This window comes from Haematobia irritans, chromosome 3 (genome assembly GCF_050003625.1).
Source record: "Haematobia irritans isolate KBUSLIRL chromosome 3, ASM5000362v1, whole genome shotgun sequence".
In the NCBI taxonomy this organism is placed as follows: domain Eukaryota; kingdom Metazoa; phylum Arthropoda; class Insecta; order Diptera; family Muscidae; genus Haematobia; species Haematobia irritans.
Genome location: NC_134399.1, coordinates 212,481,184 through 212,501,302, shown reverse-complemented (window position 1 = coordinate 212,501,302; position 20,119 = coordinate 212,481,184). Strand labels below are relative to the sequence as shown.

At 28.5% G+C, this 20,119-nt stretch overlaps 2 protein-coding genes across 2 annotated transcripts in view; one reads left to right on the top strand and one right to left on the bottom strand.

The window, feature by feature from the left end:
- Nucleotides 1-426: 426 nt before the first annotated feature.
- Nucleotides 427-20,119, bottom strand: part of LOC142231989 (uncharacterized) — a 47,583-nt gene continuing 27,890 nt past the window's right edge. Inside the window, exon 2 of the mRNA XM_075302663.1 lies at nt 427-1,455. Within this exon, the coding sequence (XP_075158778.1) occupies nt 703-1,455 (753 nt within the window). The 3' untranslated portion in view covers nt 427-702. The remainder of the gene's footprint in view (nt 1,456-20,119) is intronic.
- LOC142231990 (uncharacterized) lies at nt 11,996-19,461 on the top strand. Its single transcript, XM_075302664.1, has 2 exons — nt 11,996-12,222; nt 18,503-19,461. The coding sequence occupies exons 1-2, from the start codon at nt 12,163-12,165 to the stop codon at nt 19,277-19,279; spliced, it is 837 nt and encodes a 278-aa protein (XP_075158779.1). The 5' UTR covers nt 11,996-12,162; the 3' UTR covers nt 19,280-19,461.

Below are 20,119 nucleotides of genomic sequence, written 5' to 3'. Positions count from 1 at the left end.
CTAACTGATCATTTAAACCAACCATCACAGCGCCCTTTCACATCTACCAATTACAATCCCTTGTCTATACAAAATATATTACTATCATTCTCACTGCTTTAGCTTATTCTCTTCTCCCTATCATTGCTCTCCTTATCACTCTCAAAATTACTCTCTCACATGTCAGCATAACAAAAGCCATATAACATACAATGGCACACTGACACACACAACCTCGCTACAACAAAGCAAACAACAGCTACTGTCTCAAACTGAACACAACAATGACAACAACGTCAATAAGTTTAGAAAAATGCAATTTTCTCCACTAAAACTGCACCAAATTGAATATCTACCTTTCATGCCCAAAAAAAGTGTGGCCTATTTATATATGAAAAAAAATGTATATAATCAGCTTTTAATAAACCAAATTGCAAAAAATAAACATTTTTTTACTATTAATGAATTTTTTATTAGAATTTTTTTTTCATGGACTAACACTAAAATATGATGTGAAAATGAGAGATAAATACCAAATGATAAGAGAGATTTTGTTGTTGTTTTAAGCGAAAAAAAAAATACAAATGACTCCATGACAATGTTACAGGTCGAAACATAGAGAACGCCCCTCCAACTTAACTAGGTCCCTTAAGTCATTCAATCAAAATGGTATGATGACCTAGAGCCTATTGTGTTGGATTTTGGGATTGGCCATGCAATATCCTAGAAATTGTAGGCCAAATTAGCACTTTGGAATTTGACATGAGATACTTTGTCCGAAGCGGAATATTGGCCACTTTCCAAGCCATTACGAGGAGGCACTGATGTAGCATCAGAGGCTGTGGTACCAGCAGTTGTGTAGGCCTGAGTATGGGTAGCCTGAGTAGTGGGAGCAGCGGCAGCTGTGGCAAAACCTCCTTGCTGATATTGTTGTTGTACTTGTTGCTGTTGGGCGCTAAGGATCTGGGCTTGTTGCTTGCTCAAGTAATCGGCATATTGCTCAGCGGTGTAATATTGATTGGCCTGAGGCTGTTGTACATTAGCTGCGGCAGGTTGTTGGATGGCTGTAGCAGCAGCATTGGGGTGATTGGTATAGAGCTGTTTCAACAATTGTTGCTGTTGTTGGGCATATGCCAATTGTTGTTGCTGCTGTTGTTGTTGTTGGGCATAGGCTTGTTGCTGTTGTTGATAGGCATAATAGGCAGCATTATATTGTTCAGGAGTGTATTGTTGTTGTTGTTGTGCCTGAGGTTGACCGAATTGTTGAACTTGAGGTTGTTGACGTTGTAATTGCTGTAAGGTTTGAGCATATTGGGGAGCACTTGTCGCCGCTTGGGGATATGAGGCAGCAATATTGGCATATTGTGTGGCTGTGGGTTGTTGCAATGGTTGAGCATAAGCGGCAGCATTATATTGTTGTGCCTGTTGTTGTTGCGCCACTTGGTATTGATTGTTGGCCGAATTCAAGGAGGTGTACTGCAAAATGGAGAAAGAAAAAAAAACAGGAAATTAGAAAAGTAAAGACGATCATGTGGGGAAGAGATATTTAAAAATCTTCATTAATTTCTCCCTCTATACCATGGCATAACATCTCTTGGGTGCGGAACTTGTTTGTAGGCCATTCATTTTAATTGATATATTTTTATTTTTCCTCTTAAATTCACTACTAATGATTTTATCTGACTATTCAAATAAACGAAAAAAAAAATCAAAATTACTTTCAAAACAATTTGTCAATATATGAAAATATATGATTAATATTTGCCTAGTTTGCTTTGTTAAAAAATTATATTGATTTTTTCGAGCATCTGTAATGCTATGTTCCCACTGACACGTTTTCCTCATTCGTTTTTCCAAAACATTTCACCGTTCACACGGAGTTGAGATGTTTTAATTTGACGGTTGCCATGGAAAGTTTAAATTCCCGTTTACTCTTAATTCAAATATACGCACCCATTGTTTAAATAAATACCGCGATCTCAAAGGGAAAACATTTTTTAAGTTATTATCACGTCCCTATGTTTTTCAAAGCTTTTATTTATTCGCTATTTCTATGAAATTTATTTTAATAATTTGACATATATTTTGAAAAGAGTCAGTCAGAGCATATTCGAAATAAGGGGCATTTACAATATAAATTTGACTTGTATTGGAGCAAAGCTTGTGTTTTGAACTTGATTTTTTTATGGGGAAAAAGACTCGATTTGAAATGCTTATACATTGAAAAAAATTCAAACTCCAAAGCATATTTTTTTATTTAATTTGTTTTAGACTTACACCCTCCACCAAAGGAATATCGAAAAATTGATATCCGTGTCGTGGGGAAATTTTGTGTCAATCTGGCGATGTCTGTCTGTCCGTTAGTGAAATAACGCTAAATACCACATGAAACAAGCTATCGACTTGAAAATTACCCCAAGTAGTTGTTATTGATGTAGGTCGGGTGCTATTGCAAATGGATAATATAAGACCACTTTTAGGTATAGCCCCCACAAAACCGATTTGACTTCCGATGCCTTTTGAAAGAGCAAATTTGCTCCGACCCGGTTGATTTTTGGTACGCAATGAATTGGTAGAATTCAAATTTTGACAAAATTTTACAGAAATAAAATTTTGACAAAATTTTCTACAGAAATAAAATTTTGACAAAATTTTCTATAGAAATAAAATTTTTACAAACTTTCCTAAAAATGTTGACTAAATTTTCAATACAAACAAAATTTTGACAAAATATTGATGTAGGTCGGGTGCTGTTGCAAATGGATCATATAAGACCACTTTTAGATTTAGATTCCACAAAACCGATTTGATTTCCGAAGCCGTTTTAAAAAGCAAATTTTCTCCGACCCGGTTGATTTTTGGTACGCAATGAATTGGTAGAATTCAAATTTTGACACAATTTTACAGAAATAAAATTTTTACAAAATTTCCTATAGAAATAAAATTTTGACAAAATTTCCTATAGAAATAAAATATTGACAAAATTTCCTATAGAAATAAAATTTTGACAAATTTTCTAGATAAATAAAATAAATATATAAAAATAAAATTTACTCACATAGTCTATAGAAATAAAATTTTGACAAAATTTTACAGAAATAAAATTTTCTATAGAAATAAAATTTTTACAAAATTTTCTATAGAAATAAAATTTTGACAAAATTTTACAGAAATAAAATTTTGACAAAATCTTCTTAGAAATAAAATTTGGCAAAATCTTCTTAGAAATAAAATTTTTACAAAATTTTACAGAAATAAAATTTTGACAAAATTTTCTTAGAAATAACATTTTGACAAAATTTTCTCAGCAATAAAATTTTTACAAAATTTTCTATAGAAATAAAATGTTGAAAAAATTTCGTATAGAAATAAAATGTTGACAAAATTTCCTATAGAAATAAAATTTTGACAAAATTTTCTAGAGAAATAAAATTTAGTCACATAGTCTATAGAAATAAAATTTAGTCACATAGTCTATAGAAATAAAATTTTTACAAAATTTTACAGAAATAAAATTTTCTATAGAAATAAAATTTTTACAAAATTTTCTATAGAAATAAAATTTTGAAAACTTTTACAGAAATAAAATTTTGACAAAATTTTACAGAAATAAAATTTTGACCAAATTTTCTTAGAAATAAAATTTTGACAAAATTTTCTATAGAAAAAAAATCTTGACAAAATTTTCTATAGAAATAAAATTTGTACAAAATTTTCTATAGAAATAAAATTTTGACAACATTTCCTATAGAAATAAAATTTTGACAAAATTTTCTAGCGAAATAAAATTTAGTCACATAGTCTTTAGAAATAAAATTTTTACAAAATTTTACAGAAATAAAATTTTCTATAGAAATAAAATTTTACAGATATAAAATTTTCTATAGAAATAAAATTTTTAAACAATTTTCTATAGAAAACAACAAATTTTACAGAAATAAAATTTTGACAAAATTTTCTTAGAAATAAAATTTTTACAAAATTTTCTTAGAAATAAAATTTTTACAAAATTCTACAGAAATAAAATTTTGACAAAATTTTCTACAGAAATAAAATTTTTACAAAATTTTCTATAGAAATAAAATTTTTACAAAATTTTCTAGAGAAATAAAATTTAGTCACAGAGCCTATAGAAATAAAATTTTTACAAAATTTTACAGAAATAAAATTTTGTTAAAATCTTCTTAGAAATAAAATTTTGACAAAATTTTCTTAGAAATAAAATTTTGACAAAATTTTCTGTAGAAATAAAATCTTGACAAAATTTTTTACAGAAATAAAATTTTTACAAAATTTTCTATGGAAATAAAATTTTGACAAAATTTCCTATAGAAATAAAATTTTGACAAAAGTTAATATAGAAATAAAATGTTGACAAAATTTTCTAGAGAAATAAAATTTAGTCACATAGTTGATAGAAATAAAATTTTTACAAAAATTTGCAGAAATAACATTTTCTATAGAAATAAAGTTTTTACAAAATTTTCTATTCAAATAAAATTTTGACAAAATTTTCTATAGAAATAAAATTTTCTATAGAAATAAAATTTGCCAAATTTCCTGTAGAAATAAAACTTAACAAAATAAAATTTTGAGAAAATTTTCTATAGAAATAAAATGTATACAAAATTTTCTATAGAAATAAGATCTTGACAAAATTTTCCATAGAAATTAAATTTTGACAAATTTTTCCATAAAAATAAGTTTGAAAAAATTTTTTATAGAAATAAAATGTTGATAACATTTTCTATAAAAATAATATTTTGACAACATATGTTATTCTATAAAAATAAAATTTTGGCAAAGTTTTCTATAGAAATAATTGTTGACAACATTTTCTATAGAAATAAAATTAAAAAAAAAATTCTCTATAGAATTTTCTAGAGAAATAAAATTTAGTCAAAATTTTCTATAGAAAGAAATTTTTGACAAAATTTTCTACAGAAATAATTTTTGACAAAATGTTCTACAGAAATATTTTTTGACAAAATATTCTATAGAAATATTTGGGTTGTTATGTGTATTTATAAGGGCTGTCACTCGGGATAAATCCCGTCCCGAAATCCCGGTATTTTCGGGAGGGGATTAATCCCAAATCCCGGGATTTTTTATTTTGAATCCCGGAATTTTTCGGGATCCCGAAAAAATAAACCCAATTTATTAAATTTGTGGCTTTTTAAGATTGTTTTTTAATAAATTGGAGTTTTAGTTCATTGTAAACGGGCCTTAGATGTCATACCCGACAAATAATTTAAGAAAGGTTTATGGTACACGTTGAGTAAGAATTTATTATACATGAGGTGTACAGCACAATTTCATGAAAAATCGATTAGGTCCTCCTTTGAACAATAAGTTCAAGTGAAATGGAATTCGTGCCACATAAAATAAAAAACAAGTATATACGGCCGTAAGTTCGGCCAGGCCGAATCTTATGTACCCTCCACCATGGATTGCGTAGGAACTTCTACTAAAGGCTGTCATCCACAATCGAATTACTTGGGTTGCGATAACACTTGCCGATGGCAAGGTATCGTAAAACTTTTTAACACTGTCTTCTAAATTGTAAGTTAGCCCATACGGGGTATATATTAAACAAAAAAAGGCCGATTAAATACGTATGACAAAATTTGACAACATTTTCTATAGAAATAAAATTTTGACAAAATTTTCTATAGAAATGAAACCTTGACAAAATTTTCTATAGAAATAAAATTTTGACAAAATTTTCTATAGAAATAAAAATTTGACAAAATTTTCTATAGAAATAAAAACTTGACAAAATTTTCTATAGAAATAAAATGTTGACAAAATTTTCTATGGAAGTAAAATGTTGACAAAATTTTCTATAGCAATACAATTTTGACAAAAATTTCTATAGAAATAAAATGTTGACAAAATATTGTATAGAAATAAAATTTTGACAAAATTTTGTATAGAAATAAAATGTTGACAAAATTTTCTACAGAAATAATTTTTTTACAAAATTTTCTATAGAAATAAAATTTTGACAAACATTTCTATAGAAATAAACTTTTGACAAAACTTTCTATAGAAATGAAATTTTAACAAAACTTTCTATAGTAATAAAATTTGACAAAATTTTCTATGGAAATAAAGTTTAGGTAGATTACAAAATTTTCTATAGAAATAAAATTTTGACAAAATTTTCTATGGAAATAAAATTTTGACAAACATTTGTATAGAAATAAACTTTTAACAAAACTTTCTATAGAAATGAAATTTTGACAAAACTTTCTATAGTAATAAAATTTGACAAAATTTTCTATGGAAATAAAGTTTTGGTAGATTATTTTTGGCGATATGGACCAATTTTTGTGTAATAAGTCATCGGCTATATATAACTAAAGACCGATATGGACCAATTTTTACATGGCTGTTAGAGGCCATATATTGACAAAATGTACCAAATTTCAGCCGTATCGGATGACTTTTGCTCCTCCAAGAGGTTCCGAACGTCAAATCTGGGGACGGTTTATATGGGAACTATATATAATTATGGACCGATATGGACCAAATTTTGCATGGTTGTTAGAGACCATATACTAACACCATGTACTAAATTTCAACTGGATCGGATGAATTTTGCTCTTCCAAGAGGCTCCGGAGTTCAAATCTGGGGATCGGTTTATATGGGGGCTATATATAATTATGGACCGATATGGACCAATTTTTGCATGGTTATGAGATGCCGTAAACTAACATCAGGTACCAAATTTCAACCGGATCGGATGAATTTTGCTCCTCCAAGAGGCTCCGGTGGTCAAATCTGGGGATCGGTTTATATGGGAGCTATATATAATTATGGACCGATATGGACCAATTTTTGCATGGTTGTTAGAGGCCGTATACTAACATCAGGTACCAAATTTCAACCGGATCGGATGAATTTTGCCCCTCCAAAAGTCTCCGGAGGTCAAATCTGGGGATCGGTTTATATGGGGGCTATATATAATTATGGACCGATATGGACCAATTTTTGCATGGTTGTTAGAGACCGTATACTAAGACCACGTACCAAATTTCAACCAGATCGGATGAATTTTGCTGCTCCGGGAGGCTCCCCAAGCCAAATTTGGGGATCGGTTTATATGGGGGCTATACGTAAACGTGGTCCGATATGGCCCATTTTCAATACCATCCGACCTACATCAATAACAACTACTTGTGCCAAGCTTCATGTCGATAGCTTGTTTCGTTCGGAAGTTAGCGTGATTTCCACAGACGGACGGACAGCCGGACAGACGGACAGACGGACGGACGGACAGACGGACAGACGGACGGACGGACGGACATGCTTAGATCGACTCAGAATTTCACCACGACCCAGAATATATATACTTTATGGGGTCTTAGAGCAATATTTCGATGTGTTACAAACGGAATGACAAAGTTAATATACCCCCATGGTGGAGGGTATAAAAAGGCGATTAAATACGAATATAATCTAGTTTGACAAAATTTTCTATAGAAATAAAATTTTGACAAAATTTTCTATAGAAATGAAACCTTGACAAAATTTTCTATAGAAATAAAATTTTGACAAAATTTTCTATAGAAATAAAAATTTGACAAAATTTTCTATAGAAATAAAAACTTGACAAAATTTTGTATAGAAATAAAATGTCGACAAAAATTTCTATGGAAGTAAAATGTTGACAAAATTTTCTATAGCAATACAATTTTGACAAAAATTTCTATAGAAATAAAATGTTGACAAATTTTTGTATAGAAATTAATTTTGACAAAATTTTGTATAGAAATAAAATGTTGACAAAATTTTCTACAGAAATAAATTTTTTACAAAATTTTCTATAGAAATAAAATTTTGACAAACATTTCTATAGAAATAAACTTTTGACAAAACTTTCTATAGAAATGAAATTTTAACAAAACTTTCTATAGTAATAAAATTTGACAAAATTTTCTATGGAAATAAAGTTTTGGTAGATTACAAAATTTTCTATAGAAATAAAATTTTGACAAAATTTTCTATGGAAATAAAATTTTGACAAACATTTGTATAGAAATAAACTTTTGACAAAACTTTCTATAGAAATGAAATTTTGACAAAACTTTCTATAGTAATAAAATTTGACAAAATTTTCTATGGAAATAAAGTTTTGGTAAATTATTTTTGGCGATATGGACCAATTTTTGTGTAATAAGTCATCGGCTATATATAACTAAAGACCGATATGGACCAATTTTTACATGGCTGTTAGAGGCCATATATTGACAAAATGTACCAAATTTTAACCGGATCGGATGACTTTTGCTCCTCCAAGAGGTTCCGGACGTCAAATCTGGGGACGGTTTATATGGGAACTATATATAATTATGGACCGATATGGACCAATTTTTGCATGGTTGTTAGAGACCATATACTAACACCATGTACCAAATTTCAACTGGATCGGATGGTCAAATCTGGGGATCGGTTTATATGGGGGCTATATATAATTATGGACCGATATGGACCAATTTTTGCATGGTTATTAGAGGCCGTAAACTAACATCAGGTACCAAATTTCAACCGGATCGGATGAATTTTGCCGCTCCAAGAGGCTCCGGAGGTCAAATCTGGGGATCGGTTTATATGGGGGCTATATATAATTATGGACCGATATGGACCAATTTTTGCATGGTTGTTAAAAACCGTATACTAAGACCACGTACTAAATTTCAACCGGATCGGAAGAATTTTGCTCCTCCAAGAGCCTCCGGTGGTCAAATCTGGGGATCGGTTTATATGGGAGCTATATATAATTATGGACCGATATGGACCAATTTTTGCATGGTTGTTAGAGGCCGTATACTAACATCAGGTACCAAATTTCAACCGGATCCGATGAATTTTGCCCCTCCAAAAGTCTCCGGAGGTCAAATCTGGGGATCGGTTTATATGGGGGCTATATATAATTATGGACCGATATGGACCAATTTTTGCATGGTTGTTAGAGACTATATACTAACATCAGGTACCAAATTTCAATCGGATCGGATGAATTTTGCCCCTCCAAGAGGCTCCGGAGGTCAAATCTGGGGATCGGTTTATATGGGGGCTATATATAATTATGAACCGATATGGACCAATTTTTGCATGGTTGTTAGAGACCGTATACTAAGACCACGTACCAAATTTCAACCGGATCGGATGAATTTTGCTGCTCCGGGAGGCTCCCCAAGCCAAATTTGAGGATCGGTTTATATGGGGGCTATACGTAAACGTGGTCCGATATGGCCCATTTTCAATACCATCCGACCTACATCAATAACAACTACTTGTGCCAAGTTTCAAGTCGATAGCTTGTTTCGTTCGGAAGTTAGCGTGATTTTCACAGACGGACGGACAGCCGGACAGACGGACAGACGGACAGACGGACGGACATGCTTAGATCGACTCAGAATTTCACCACGACCCAGAATATATATACTTTATGGGGTCTTAGAGCAATATTTCGATGTGTTACAAACGGAATGACAAAGTTAATATACCCCCATCCTATGGTGGAGGGTATAAAACGGAATGACAAAGTTAATATACCCCCATCCTATGGTGGAGGGTATAACAATGATAAAAGGTCCGTCGACAATATGACAAGAATGCGTTTATCTGATAAAACTTTGGATGCATTGTTATTTATAAGAAGTTACTTAAAATTATGAGGAACAATCAAAATCCTTCAAATTTATTGCTAAGTAAGATAGCGATATGAAATTGTTTTTTTTTTAAATTTATTTTTGTCATAATTCTTTTGTTTTTGTTTCGTTAAGTATGATGGCAATTTGAAATTGCTTTTTAATTTACTCTTTTGTTCTTTTTATACCCTCCACCATAGGATGGGGGTATATTAACTTTGTCATTCCGTTTGTAACACATCGAAATATTGCTCTAAGACCCCATAAAGTATATATATTCTGGGTCGTGGTGAAATTCTGAGTCGATCTAAGCATGTCCGTCCGTCCATCCGTCTGTCCGTCTGTCCGTCTGTCCGGCTGTCCGTCCGTCTGTGGAAATCACGCTAACTTCCGAACGAAACAAGCTATCGACTTGAAACTTGGCACAAGTAGTTGTTATTGATGTAGGTCGGATGGTATTGAAAATGGGCCATATCGGACCACGTTTACGTATAGCCCCCATATAAACCGATCCCCAAATTTGGCTTGGGGAGCCTCCCGGAGCAGCAAAATTCATCCGATCTGGTTGAAATTTGGTACGTGGTCTTAGTATACGGTCTCTAACAACCATGCAAAAATTGGTCCATATCGGTCCATAATTATATATAGCCCCCATATAAACCGATCCCCAGATTTGACCTCCGGAGACTTTTGGAGGGGCAAAATTCATCCGATCCGGTTGAAATTTGGTGCCTGATGTTAGTATACGGCCTCTAACAACCATGCAAAAATTGGTCCATATCGGTCCATAATTATATATAGCTCCCATATAAACCGATCCCCAGATTTGACCACCGGAGCCTCTTGGAGGAGCAAAATTCATCCGATCCGGTTGAAATTTGGTACCTGATGTTAGTTTACGGCATCTCATAACCATGCAAAAATTGGTCCATATCGGTCCATAATTATATATAGCCCCCATATAAACCGATCCCCAGATTTGAACTCCGGAGCCTCTTGGAAGAGCAAAATTCATCCGATCCAGTTGAAATTTAGTACATGGTGTTAGTATATGGTCTCTAACAACCATGCAAAATTTGGTCCATATCGGTCCATAATTATATATAGTTCCCATATAAACCGTCCCCAGATTTGACGTTCGGAACCTCTTGGAGGAGCAAAAGTCATCCGATACGGCTGAAATTTGGTACATTTTGTCAATATATGGCCTCTAACAGCCATGTAAAAATTGGTCCATATCGGTCTTTAGTTATATATAGCCGATGACTTATTACACAAAAATTGGTCCATATCGCCAAAAATAATCTACCAAAACTTTATTTCCATAGAAAATTTTGTCAAATTTTATTACTATAGAAAGTTTTGTCAAAATTTCATTTCTATAGAAAGTTTTGTTAAAAGTTTATTTCTATACAAATGTTTGTCAAAATTTTATTTCCATAGAAAATTTTGTCAAAATTTTATTTCTATAGAAAATTTTGTAATCTACCTAAACTTTATTTCCATAGAAAATTTTGTCAAATTTTATTACTATAGAAAGTTTTGTTAAAATTTCATTTCTATAGAAAGTTTTGTCAAAAGTTTATTTGTGGATGACAGCCTTTAGTAGAAGTTCCTACGCAATCCATGGTGGAGGGTACATAAGATTCGGCCTGGCCGAACTTACGGCCGTATATACTTGTTGGTTAATAAAATTGAATTATACTAAATTGGTTTTGGCGCTGTAGATTGTTATTAATTTGTATTTTTGTATTTTGTTATTTTTGTATTTTGTTATTTTTGTATTTTGTTATTTTTGTATTTTGTTATTAATTTGTATTAATGTTTTTTTCAAAAATCCCGACAATTTCGGGATCCCGAAAAAATACAGGAAAATCCCGGGATTTAATATTTTGAAATCCCGAGTCCCGGGATTTATAAAAGTCGATCCCGAATGGCAGCCCTAGTATTTAGTTAGTTGTAAGTAAATAAACTTATTATTGTAATTATCATTAATATAAATAAATAAATAAAATGTAAAAGAAACTAATAATAATAGAACTATATAAATATTTTATTTTTCTTTTTTGTTTTGTTTGTTAAATAAAAGGCATGGACGTAAATGGTTACATGGCCTATTCAAATAAACACGGCAAATTTCAATGTCTGTTGCCAGATTTTTATCAATTTCCATTGAAAATAATAACAAACAGCTGGATGGACAAACAAATAATGTATCTTCATACATGTGACAAACTTGTAACATGCTATTCTAATGGATGTTTTTTGTTTTTTAATTCTCAAATATTAATTGCAAACTGAAATATTATATATATGTGGATAGGTGTCAATGATTCACTCTCATTCATTAGTGGGCTTTGAGTGGTGGTGACATTGATAGAAAAATTATTTTATAACCTTAGATTTTTTTTTTAATTAAAAATAATAATAATATAGAAAAATATAAAATAATTGAATATATTTGTGGCATAAACTAAATTGCAATTGTGCGTCATTGCAATTACAGTTATAGCAAGTGGAAATATGTGGTATATAATTGCACTTAATTTGGCAATCCTAGCCATAGGTGAAGGACGACCACAGGTATGTACAAAATTTTGGCGTTTATTAAAAATGAACATTGACATTTATGTTTATATTGCGTTATGGATAATAGGATGTCTAGGCATTAACATAATTTCAGGAATGAGGGGAATAAATATAACATTTAATAAAAAAAATTAATTTTGTCAAAATTTTCTAAAGAAATAAAATTTTGACAAAATTTTCTATAGAAATAAAATTTGGGACAAAAATTGTCTGTAAAAATAAAATTTTGACAAAAATTTGTATAAAAATAAAATTTTGACGAAATTTTCTATAAAAATAAAATTTTGACAAAATTTTATATAGAAATAAAATTTCGACAAAATTATCTATGACAAAATTTTCAAAAGAAATAAATTTTGACAAAAATTTCCATGGAAATAAAATTTGACAACATTTTTTATATAAACAAAATTTTTACAAAATGTTCTATGGAAATAAAATTTTGACAAAATTTTCTATAGAAATAAAATTTTGACGTTTTCTATAGAAATAAAATTTCGACAAAATATTCTACAGAAATAACATTTTGACAAACTATTCTACAGAAATAAAATTTTGACAAAACTTTCTATAGATATAAAATTTTGACAACATTTTCTATAGAAATAAAATTTTGACAAAATGTTCTATAGAAATAAAAAAGTGGCAAAATGTTTTATAGAAATAAAATTTTGACAAAAAATTGTTATGGACATAATATTTTGACAAAATTTTCTATAGAAATAAAATTTTGACAAAATTTTCTAGAGAAATTGAAGTTTGACAAAATTTTTTATGAAAATCAACTTTTAACAAAATTTTCTATAGAAATAAAATTTTGACAAAAATTTTTTATGGAAATTAAATTTTGACAACTTTTTCTAGAGAAATAAAATTTTTACAAAATTTCCCATAGAAATATAATTTTGACAAAATTTTCAATAGAAATAAAATTTTGACAAAATTGTCTATACAAATAAAATTTTGACAAAATTTGTTATGGAAATAAAATTTCGACCACATTTTCTATGGAAGTAAAATTTGACAAAATTTTATATGAAAACAAAATTTGACAAAATTTTTTATATAAATAAAATTTCGACAAAAAATCCTAGAGAAATAAAATTTTGACAACTCTTTCTAGAGAAATTAAAGTTTGACAACATTTTTTTTGGAGATTAACTTTTAACAAAATTTTCTATAGAAATAAAATTTTGACAACTTTTTCTAGAGAAATAAAATTTTTACAAAATCTGCCATAGAAATATAATTTTGACAAAATTTTCAATAGAAATAAAATTTTGACAAAATTTTCTATGGAAACAAAATTTTGACAAAATTTGTTATGGAAATAAAATTTGACAAAATGTTTTATATAAATAAAATTTCGATAAAAGTTTTTATAGAAATAAAATTTTGACAACATTTTCTATAGAAATAAAATTTTAACAAAATATTCTACAGAAATAACATTTTGACAAACTGTTCTACAGAAATAAAATTTTGACAAAATTTTCTATAGATATAAAATTTTGACAGAATTTTCTATAGAAATAACAATTTTAACAAAATGTTCTATAGAAATAAAATTGTGACAAAATGTTCTATAGAAATAAAATTTTGACAAAATGTTCTACGGAAATAAAATATTGACAACATTTTCTATACAAATAAAATTTTGGCAAAAATGGAAATAAAATTTTGACAAAATTTGTTATAGAAATAAAATTTTGACAAAAAATTGTTATAGAAATAAAATTTTGACAAAAAATTGTTATGGACATAATATTTTGACAAAATTTTCTATAGAAATAAAATTTTGACAAAATTTTCTATAGAAACAAAATTTCGACAACATTTTCTATGGAAATAAAATTTGACAAAATTTTTTATATAAATAAAATTTCGATAAAAAATTCTAGAGAAATAAAATTTTGACAACTTTTTCTAGAGAAATAAAATTTTGACAAAATTTTTAGTAGAAATAAAATTTGACAAAATTTTATATGAAAACAAAATGTGACAAAATTTTTTATATAAATAAAATTTTGACAGAATTTTCTATAGAAATAAAAATTTTGACAAAATGTTCTATAGAAATAAAATTGGGACAAAATGTTCTATAGAAATAAAATGTTGACAAAATGTTCTATGACAACATTTTCTATACAAATAAAATTTTGGCAAAAATGGAAATAAAATTTTGACAAAATTAGTTATAGAAATAAAATTTTGACAAAAAATTGTTATAGAAATAAAATTTTGACAAAAAATTGTTATGGACATAATATTTTGACAAAATTTTCTATAGAAATAAAATTTTGACAAAATTTTCTATAGAAATAAAATTTTGACAAAATTTTCTATAGAAATAAAATTTCGACAACATTTTCTATTGAAATAAAATTTGACAAAATTTTATAAGAAAATAAAATTTGACAAAATTTTTTATATAAATAAAATTTCGACAAAAAATTCTAGAGAAATAAAATTTTGACAACTTTTTCTAGAGAAATATAATTTTGTCGAAATTTCCCATAGAAATATAATTTTGACAAAATTTTCAATAGAAATAAAATTTTGACAAAATTGTCTATACAAATAAACTTTTGACAAAATTTTCTTTGGAAATAAAATTTTCAAAAATTTGTTATGGGAATAAAATTTGACAAAATATTTTATATAAATAAAATTTCCATAAAAGTTTGTATAGAAATAAAATTTTGACAACATTTTCTATAGAAATAAAATTTTAACACAATTTTCTTTAGAAATAAAATTTTAACAAAATTTTCCATAGAAATTAAATTTTGAGAACATTTTCTATAGAAATAAAATTTTGACAAAATGTTCTATAGAAATAAAATTTTGACAAAATTTTCTACGGAAATAAAATTTGACATTTGCTATGGAAATAAAATTTGACAAAGTTTTTTAAATAAATAAAATTTCGATAACAGTTTCTACAGAAATAAAATTTAGACAAAATGTTCCATTGAAATAAAATTTTAACAAAATATGTTATAGAGTTAAAATTTTGACAACATTTTTTATGGAAATAAAATTTTGACAAAATGTTCTATGAAAATTAAATTTTAACAAATTTTTCTATAGAAATAAAATTTTGACATAGTTTTTTTATAGAAATAAACGTTTGACAATTTTTTATATAAATAAAATTTCGACCAAAAATTCTAGAGAAATAAAATTTTGACAACTTTTTTTAGAGAAATTAAATTTTGACAACATTTTTTATGGAAATTAACTTTTAACAAAATTTTCTACAGAAATAAAATTTGACAAAATTGTTTATATAAATAAAATTTCGACAAAATTTTCTATAGAAATAAAATTTTTACAAAATATCCTAAAGAAAAAAAAAATTAGACAAAATTTCTTAAAGAAATAAAATTTTAACAAAATTTTCTACAGAAATAAAATTTGACAAAATTGTTTATATAAATAAAATTTTGACAAAATTTTCTATGGAAATTAAATTTGACAAATTTTTATACATTTCACCACTCTGTGGTACAGGGTATAATAAATTTGTGCATTTGTATGTAACGCCAAGAAGGAAAAGTCTGAGACCCATTGTTTAGTATACCGATCGCCTTAGAATTGAATTCTGAGTCGATTTAGCGATGTCCGTCTGCCTGTCTGTCCATCTGTCCGTCTGTCTGTATATGTAATTTAGTGTACGTATAGATTTCGAATATATCTCTCGACCGATTTAGACTCATATACCCACAGAGACCAAAGATTTACCCCGATTTAGTTGAAACTTTGCACAGAGAGTAGAATTAAGGTTCTGGATATGCGTGCTAATTTTGGTTGAAATCGGCTCAGATTCTGATTTAGCTCCCATATATATCTTTCACCCGATTTTCCGTCATATGACCACAGAGGTCAAAAATGTAATCCGATTTACGTGAAAATTTGCACAGGGAGTAGAATTAACATAGTAACTATGCATGTGATATTGCTTCCATATATATGTTTTTCCGATTTAGGCAAACATGGCCAAAATACGCACATTTTCCTCATTAAATCGCCACTACTAAGTCGAAAACTAAAAAAAAAAGAGTCAGATTTAATACACATCTATCGATCGATAAATCATAAATACGTTTTTGCGAAGTTGCCTCAAATTTGGTTCAGATTTAAATGTTTCCCATATTTTCTAGTAACATTGTGCTTCATCCCAGGGCATTAGCCAATTTAAATCTTAATTCTAGAGATTTTGTAGAAGTACAAAAAATTGTCTCCAAATCGGTTAAGATATAAATATTTGTGTATGGGAATATAAACCTTCATGAAGAAGTTGAGATGGTAACACAAATTTTGGTCTACGACTTTAGACTTTACTTACTTGTTTTAAATAAATAAAATTTTGAGAAAAATTCCTATAGAAATAGAATTTTTTCATTTTCTATAATAATAATATTTTGACCAAATTTTTTATGGAAATAAAATTTCACAACATTTTCTATGGAAATAAAATTTTAACAAAATATGTTATAGAGTTAAAATTTCGACAAAACTTTTTATGAAAATAAAATTATTAAAAAATTTTCTATATAATTAAAATTTCGATAAAATTTTCTATAGAAATAAAATTTTGACAAAATGTTCTATGGAAATAAAATGTGGACAACATTTTCTGAAGAAATAGAATTTTGACAAAATTTTCTATAGAAATAAAATTTTGACAAAATGTTCTATGGAAATTAAATTAAGAAAAAATCTATAGAAATAAAATTTTGACAAAATTTTCTATAGAAATAAAATTTTGACAAAATTTTCTATGGAAATAAAATTTGACAAAAATGTTTATATAAGTAAAATTTCGACAAAATTTTCTATAGAAATAAAATTTTGACAAAATTTTCTACAGAAATTGAATTTTGAAAATTAATTCTTTTTTTGGTAAAAGCCGCGACAAAAACCGTTATCCCAATTTGAATTGTTGGGCGCAATTTTTATCCGATTTGAACGAAATTCTGAAATTAGAAATATTTTAGATCCACAAATAGGTGTGCCAAATTAGGTATGTTTCGGTCATTTGTTCAATATACTAGCCGACTGCACGCTCACAAAAAATCGCTTCTGTAACATATACTCCCAAACATATTTTGCTTCAAGCATATACATTTTTGGGTATTGCCCAAACATTTATATGTTTGATCTCTACCAATATATAATATGTTTGGGTAGTCTAAGTTCCAAACATTTTGTATTTTTGCATCCAAATTCAATAATGTTGTCTTCCAAAAAACAATATGTTATTTTGTGAACATATAATATGTTTGGAAGCATTTTGCACCCAAAAATATTATATGCTTAAAAAAATTCTCCCAAACAATATTGTGCTCAAAATTTTATTTATTTATTTATATATTTACAATCATAGTGAATTATGAAAATAAACAGGTAATATAGGTGCTAACAACATAGGTTTTCGACCTGAATGCTCAAAATTTTGTTTCTGCCTAATTGTATATTCCCCCACATCTTTCTCACTTCCAAGACATTTTTTAGTTCTTAGCACCTTTTTTTGTAATACAAACATTGTAGAAAAAATTATTCAATTTTTTTTTTATTTTAATTTTACCTTTTGCCGGACGGGGATTCGAACAGCGGACCACACAGTTTGTAAGGATCAAAGAAGTAGCTGATCAATTGCCCAAGGAAAAATAAAATGTAAATTTTGTAATAACAAGCAACAACCACCAACTTAATTCAATATCGCTCCCTGTTAAATAGCGCTCCAAGCTACTAAACACATATATGTTTATTGGCTATTTCTAAATTAATATATGTTTGCATCCAAGCATATTATATTTACAAACATTTTATGTCCCAAACATAATATGTTCTAACATATTAACATATATGCCCCAAACATGTTATGCTAGTTTATGAACATTATATGCTTGCACTCAAAAATATTGTGTTTAAAAATTTGTGTTCCAAACATATAATGTTTATAGCCAAACATATGAAAAACAGTCTTTTTCATCCGTGTGGTTAAGAATACTCCGTATTGAAGTGTATGTTAAAGTTTAGAGATTCAGTATGGGTTTATGGCTTTGTGCTACAGATAAATCTTTAGAGACACCCTAGTACACATGTTTCTATAACAAATTTATTGCCAAAAACAAAAAAATAATTTTTATACATTTTTCCTTTTAGATATTTGCCAATTCAAAAATGTTTACCATGTTTGGTTACTGATTTTGTTTTTTTGGTTTTGCTACATTTAAATTCACGAAAAAATTATATTTATTTCCAGGACACTTTTGAAACAGTTGCAGCTGGAGCAGCTCAATTGGCTGCCCAAGGAGCCGAAATTATTGCCAATGGTGCAGCTGTACGCGGTGATCAAAATTTTGATACTCCTTTGGTTAAGGTGCGCTCAAAAGGGGAAAGTGGAACAGGCAATGCCATACAAAAACCTAGTGAATCTTCCGAAGAAGATGAAAGGCGTCGAAAACGATCATTGAACCCCATATACGGTGATTTCATGGCTATTGAATCCTTATTAGAAATGGATGGAAATTCACCTGTACAGCCACACCCAAACCATCATTTACATCGATCGAAACGTGAACCTTGTCATATGGGTGGTGGCGGTACTGGTACTGGAGGAGGTACTGGTACTGGTGTAGGTACTGGTGGCGTTGGTAACTTAGAGGATGATATTGTCGAAGAGGCAAGAAGACGTCGCATGCGTCAACGTATCCAACAGGCACGTAAACGTAGAGCCCAACAAAGAGCCAAAAAGAACGCTCGCAAAAGTAAACAAGGTTTAGTGGGTGAAACGTCGGAAAATGCGGAAACGCCAGATCAATCATTGGCTCGCCGCAAACGTCAATCGGAGGTAGATGACTTAAACGAAAATATGCAAAAAACTGGTAAAGATATTTCACAACATGCTCAGAAATTTGCCGATAAAATTCGTGGAGCTTGGGAGAATTTTTTGCAATCGATGAATCAAATGGCCGAAAAAATTAAACAAGTATTCAGTGGTGGCAATCAGGAAACTGGAGGTGATATGGGTGAAATTTAAAATGGTGATCAATTGTTATTGTACTTTTGATTTTTTTATGTTGCATACATTTTGATGATTATTTTTGTTTTTTTTTTTTATTGTTGGGAAAATTTGTTAATAAAATTAAATTATAAATAAATAAATTATATATGAAATAAAAATAAATTAAATTATTAATTATACCAAGAAGAAGAAAAAAACTATAGAAATTTTTTTTTGGACTAAAACTCACAGCTGTTACACGCAGAGAAGGAATATGATCACTTCAAACATGTTTCAAGAGCAAAATGTTATTTTTGTATGGTGGCCATGTAACATGTTTGTCATTAAAATGTCATTTTCTCGTCAAATATAACCTGCTTGCCGAAATCAGATGCATGATTTCCGAGGAAATAACATGGTTGCGAAAACCATGTTACTTGGTCACCACCCAAAAAAAACATTTTGATCTTAAAACATGTTTGAGGTGATCATATTCCTTCTCTGGGTGTAGAATTCTACCACAAAATCGTAGACTTTTTTACAGTTTGGTAGATTGGTAGAATTTTTGATGTTTTTGTAGATTTTGCTAAATATTCCTCTCAATGTAAGAAGTATTTCATAAATTTTCTATACAAATAAAACTTTGAGAAAATTTTCTATAGAAATAAAATTTTGATAAAATATTCTATAGAAATAAAATTTTGGCAAAATTTTCTATAGAAATAAAATTTTGACAAAATTTTCCATAGAAATAAAATTTTGACAAAATTTTCCATAGAAATAAAATTTTGACAAAATTCCCTATGGAAACAAAATTTTGACAAAATTTTGTACATTTTGACAAAATTTTCTATAGAAAAAAATTTTTTTTAACAA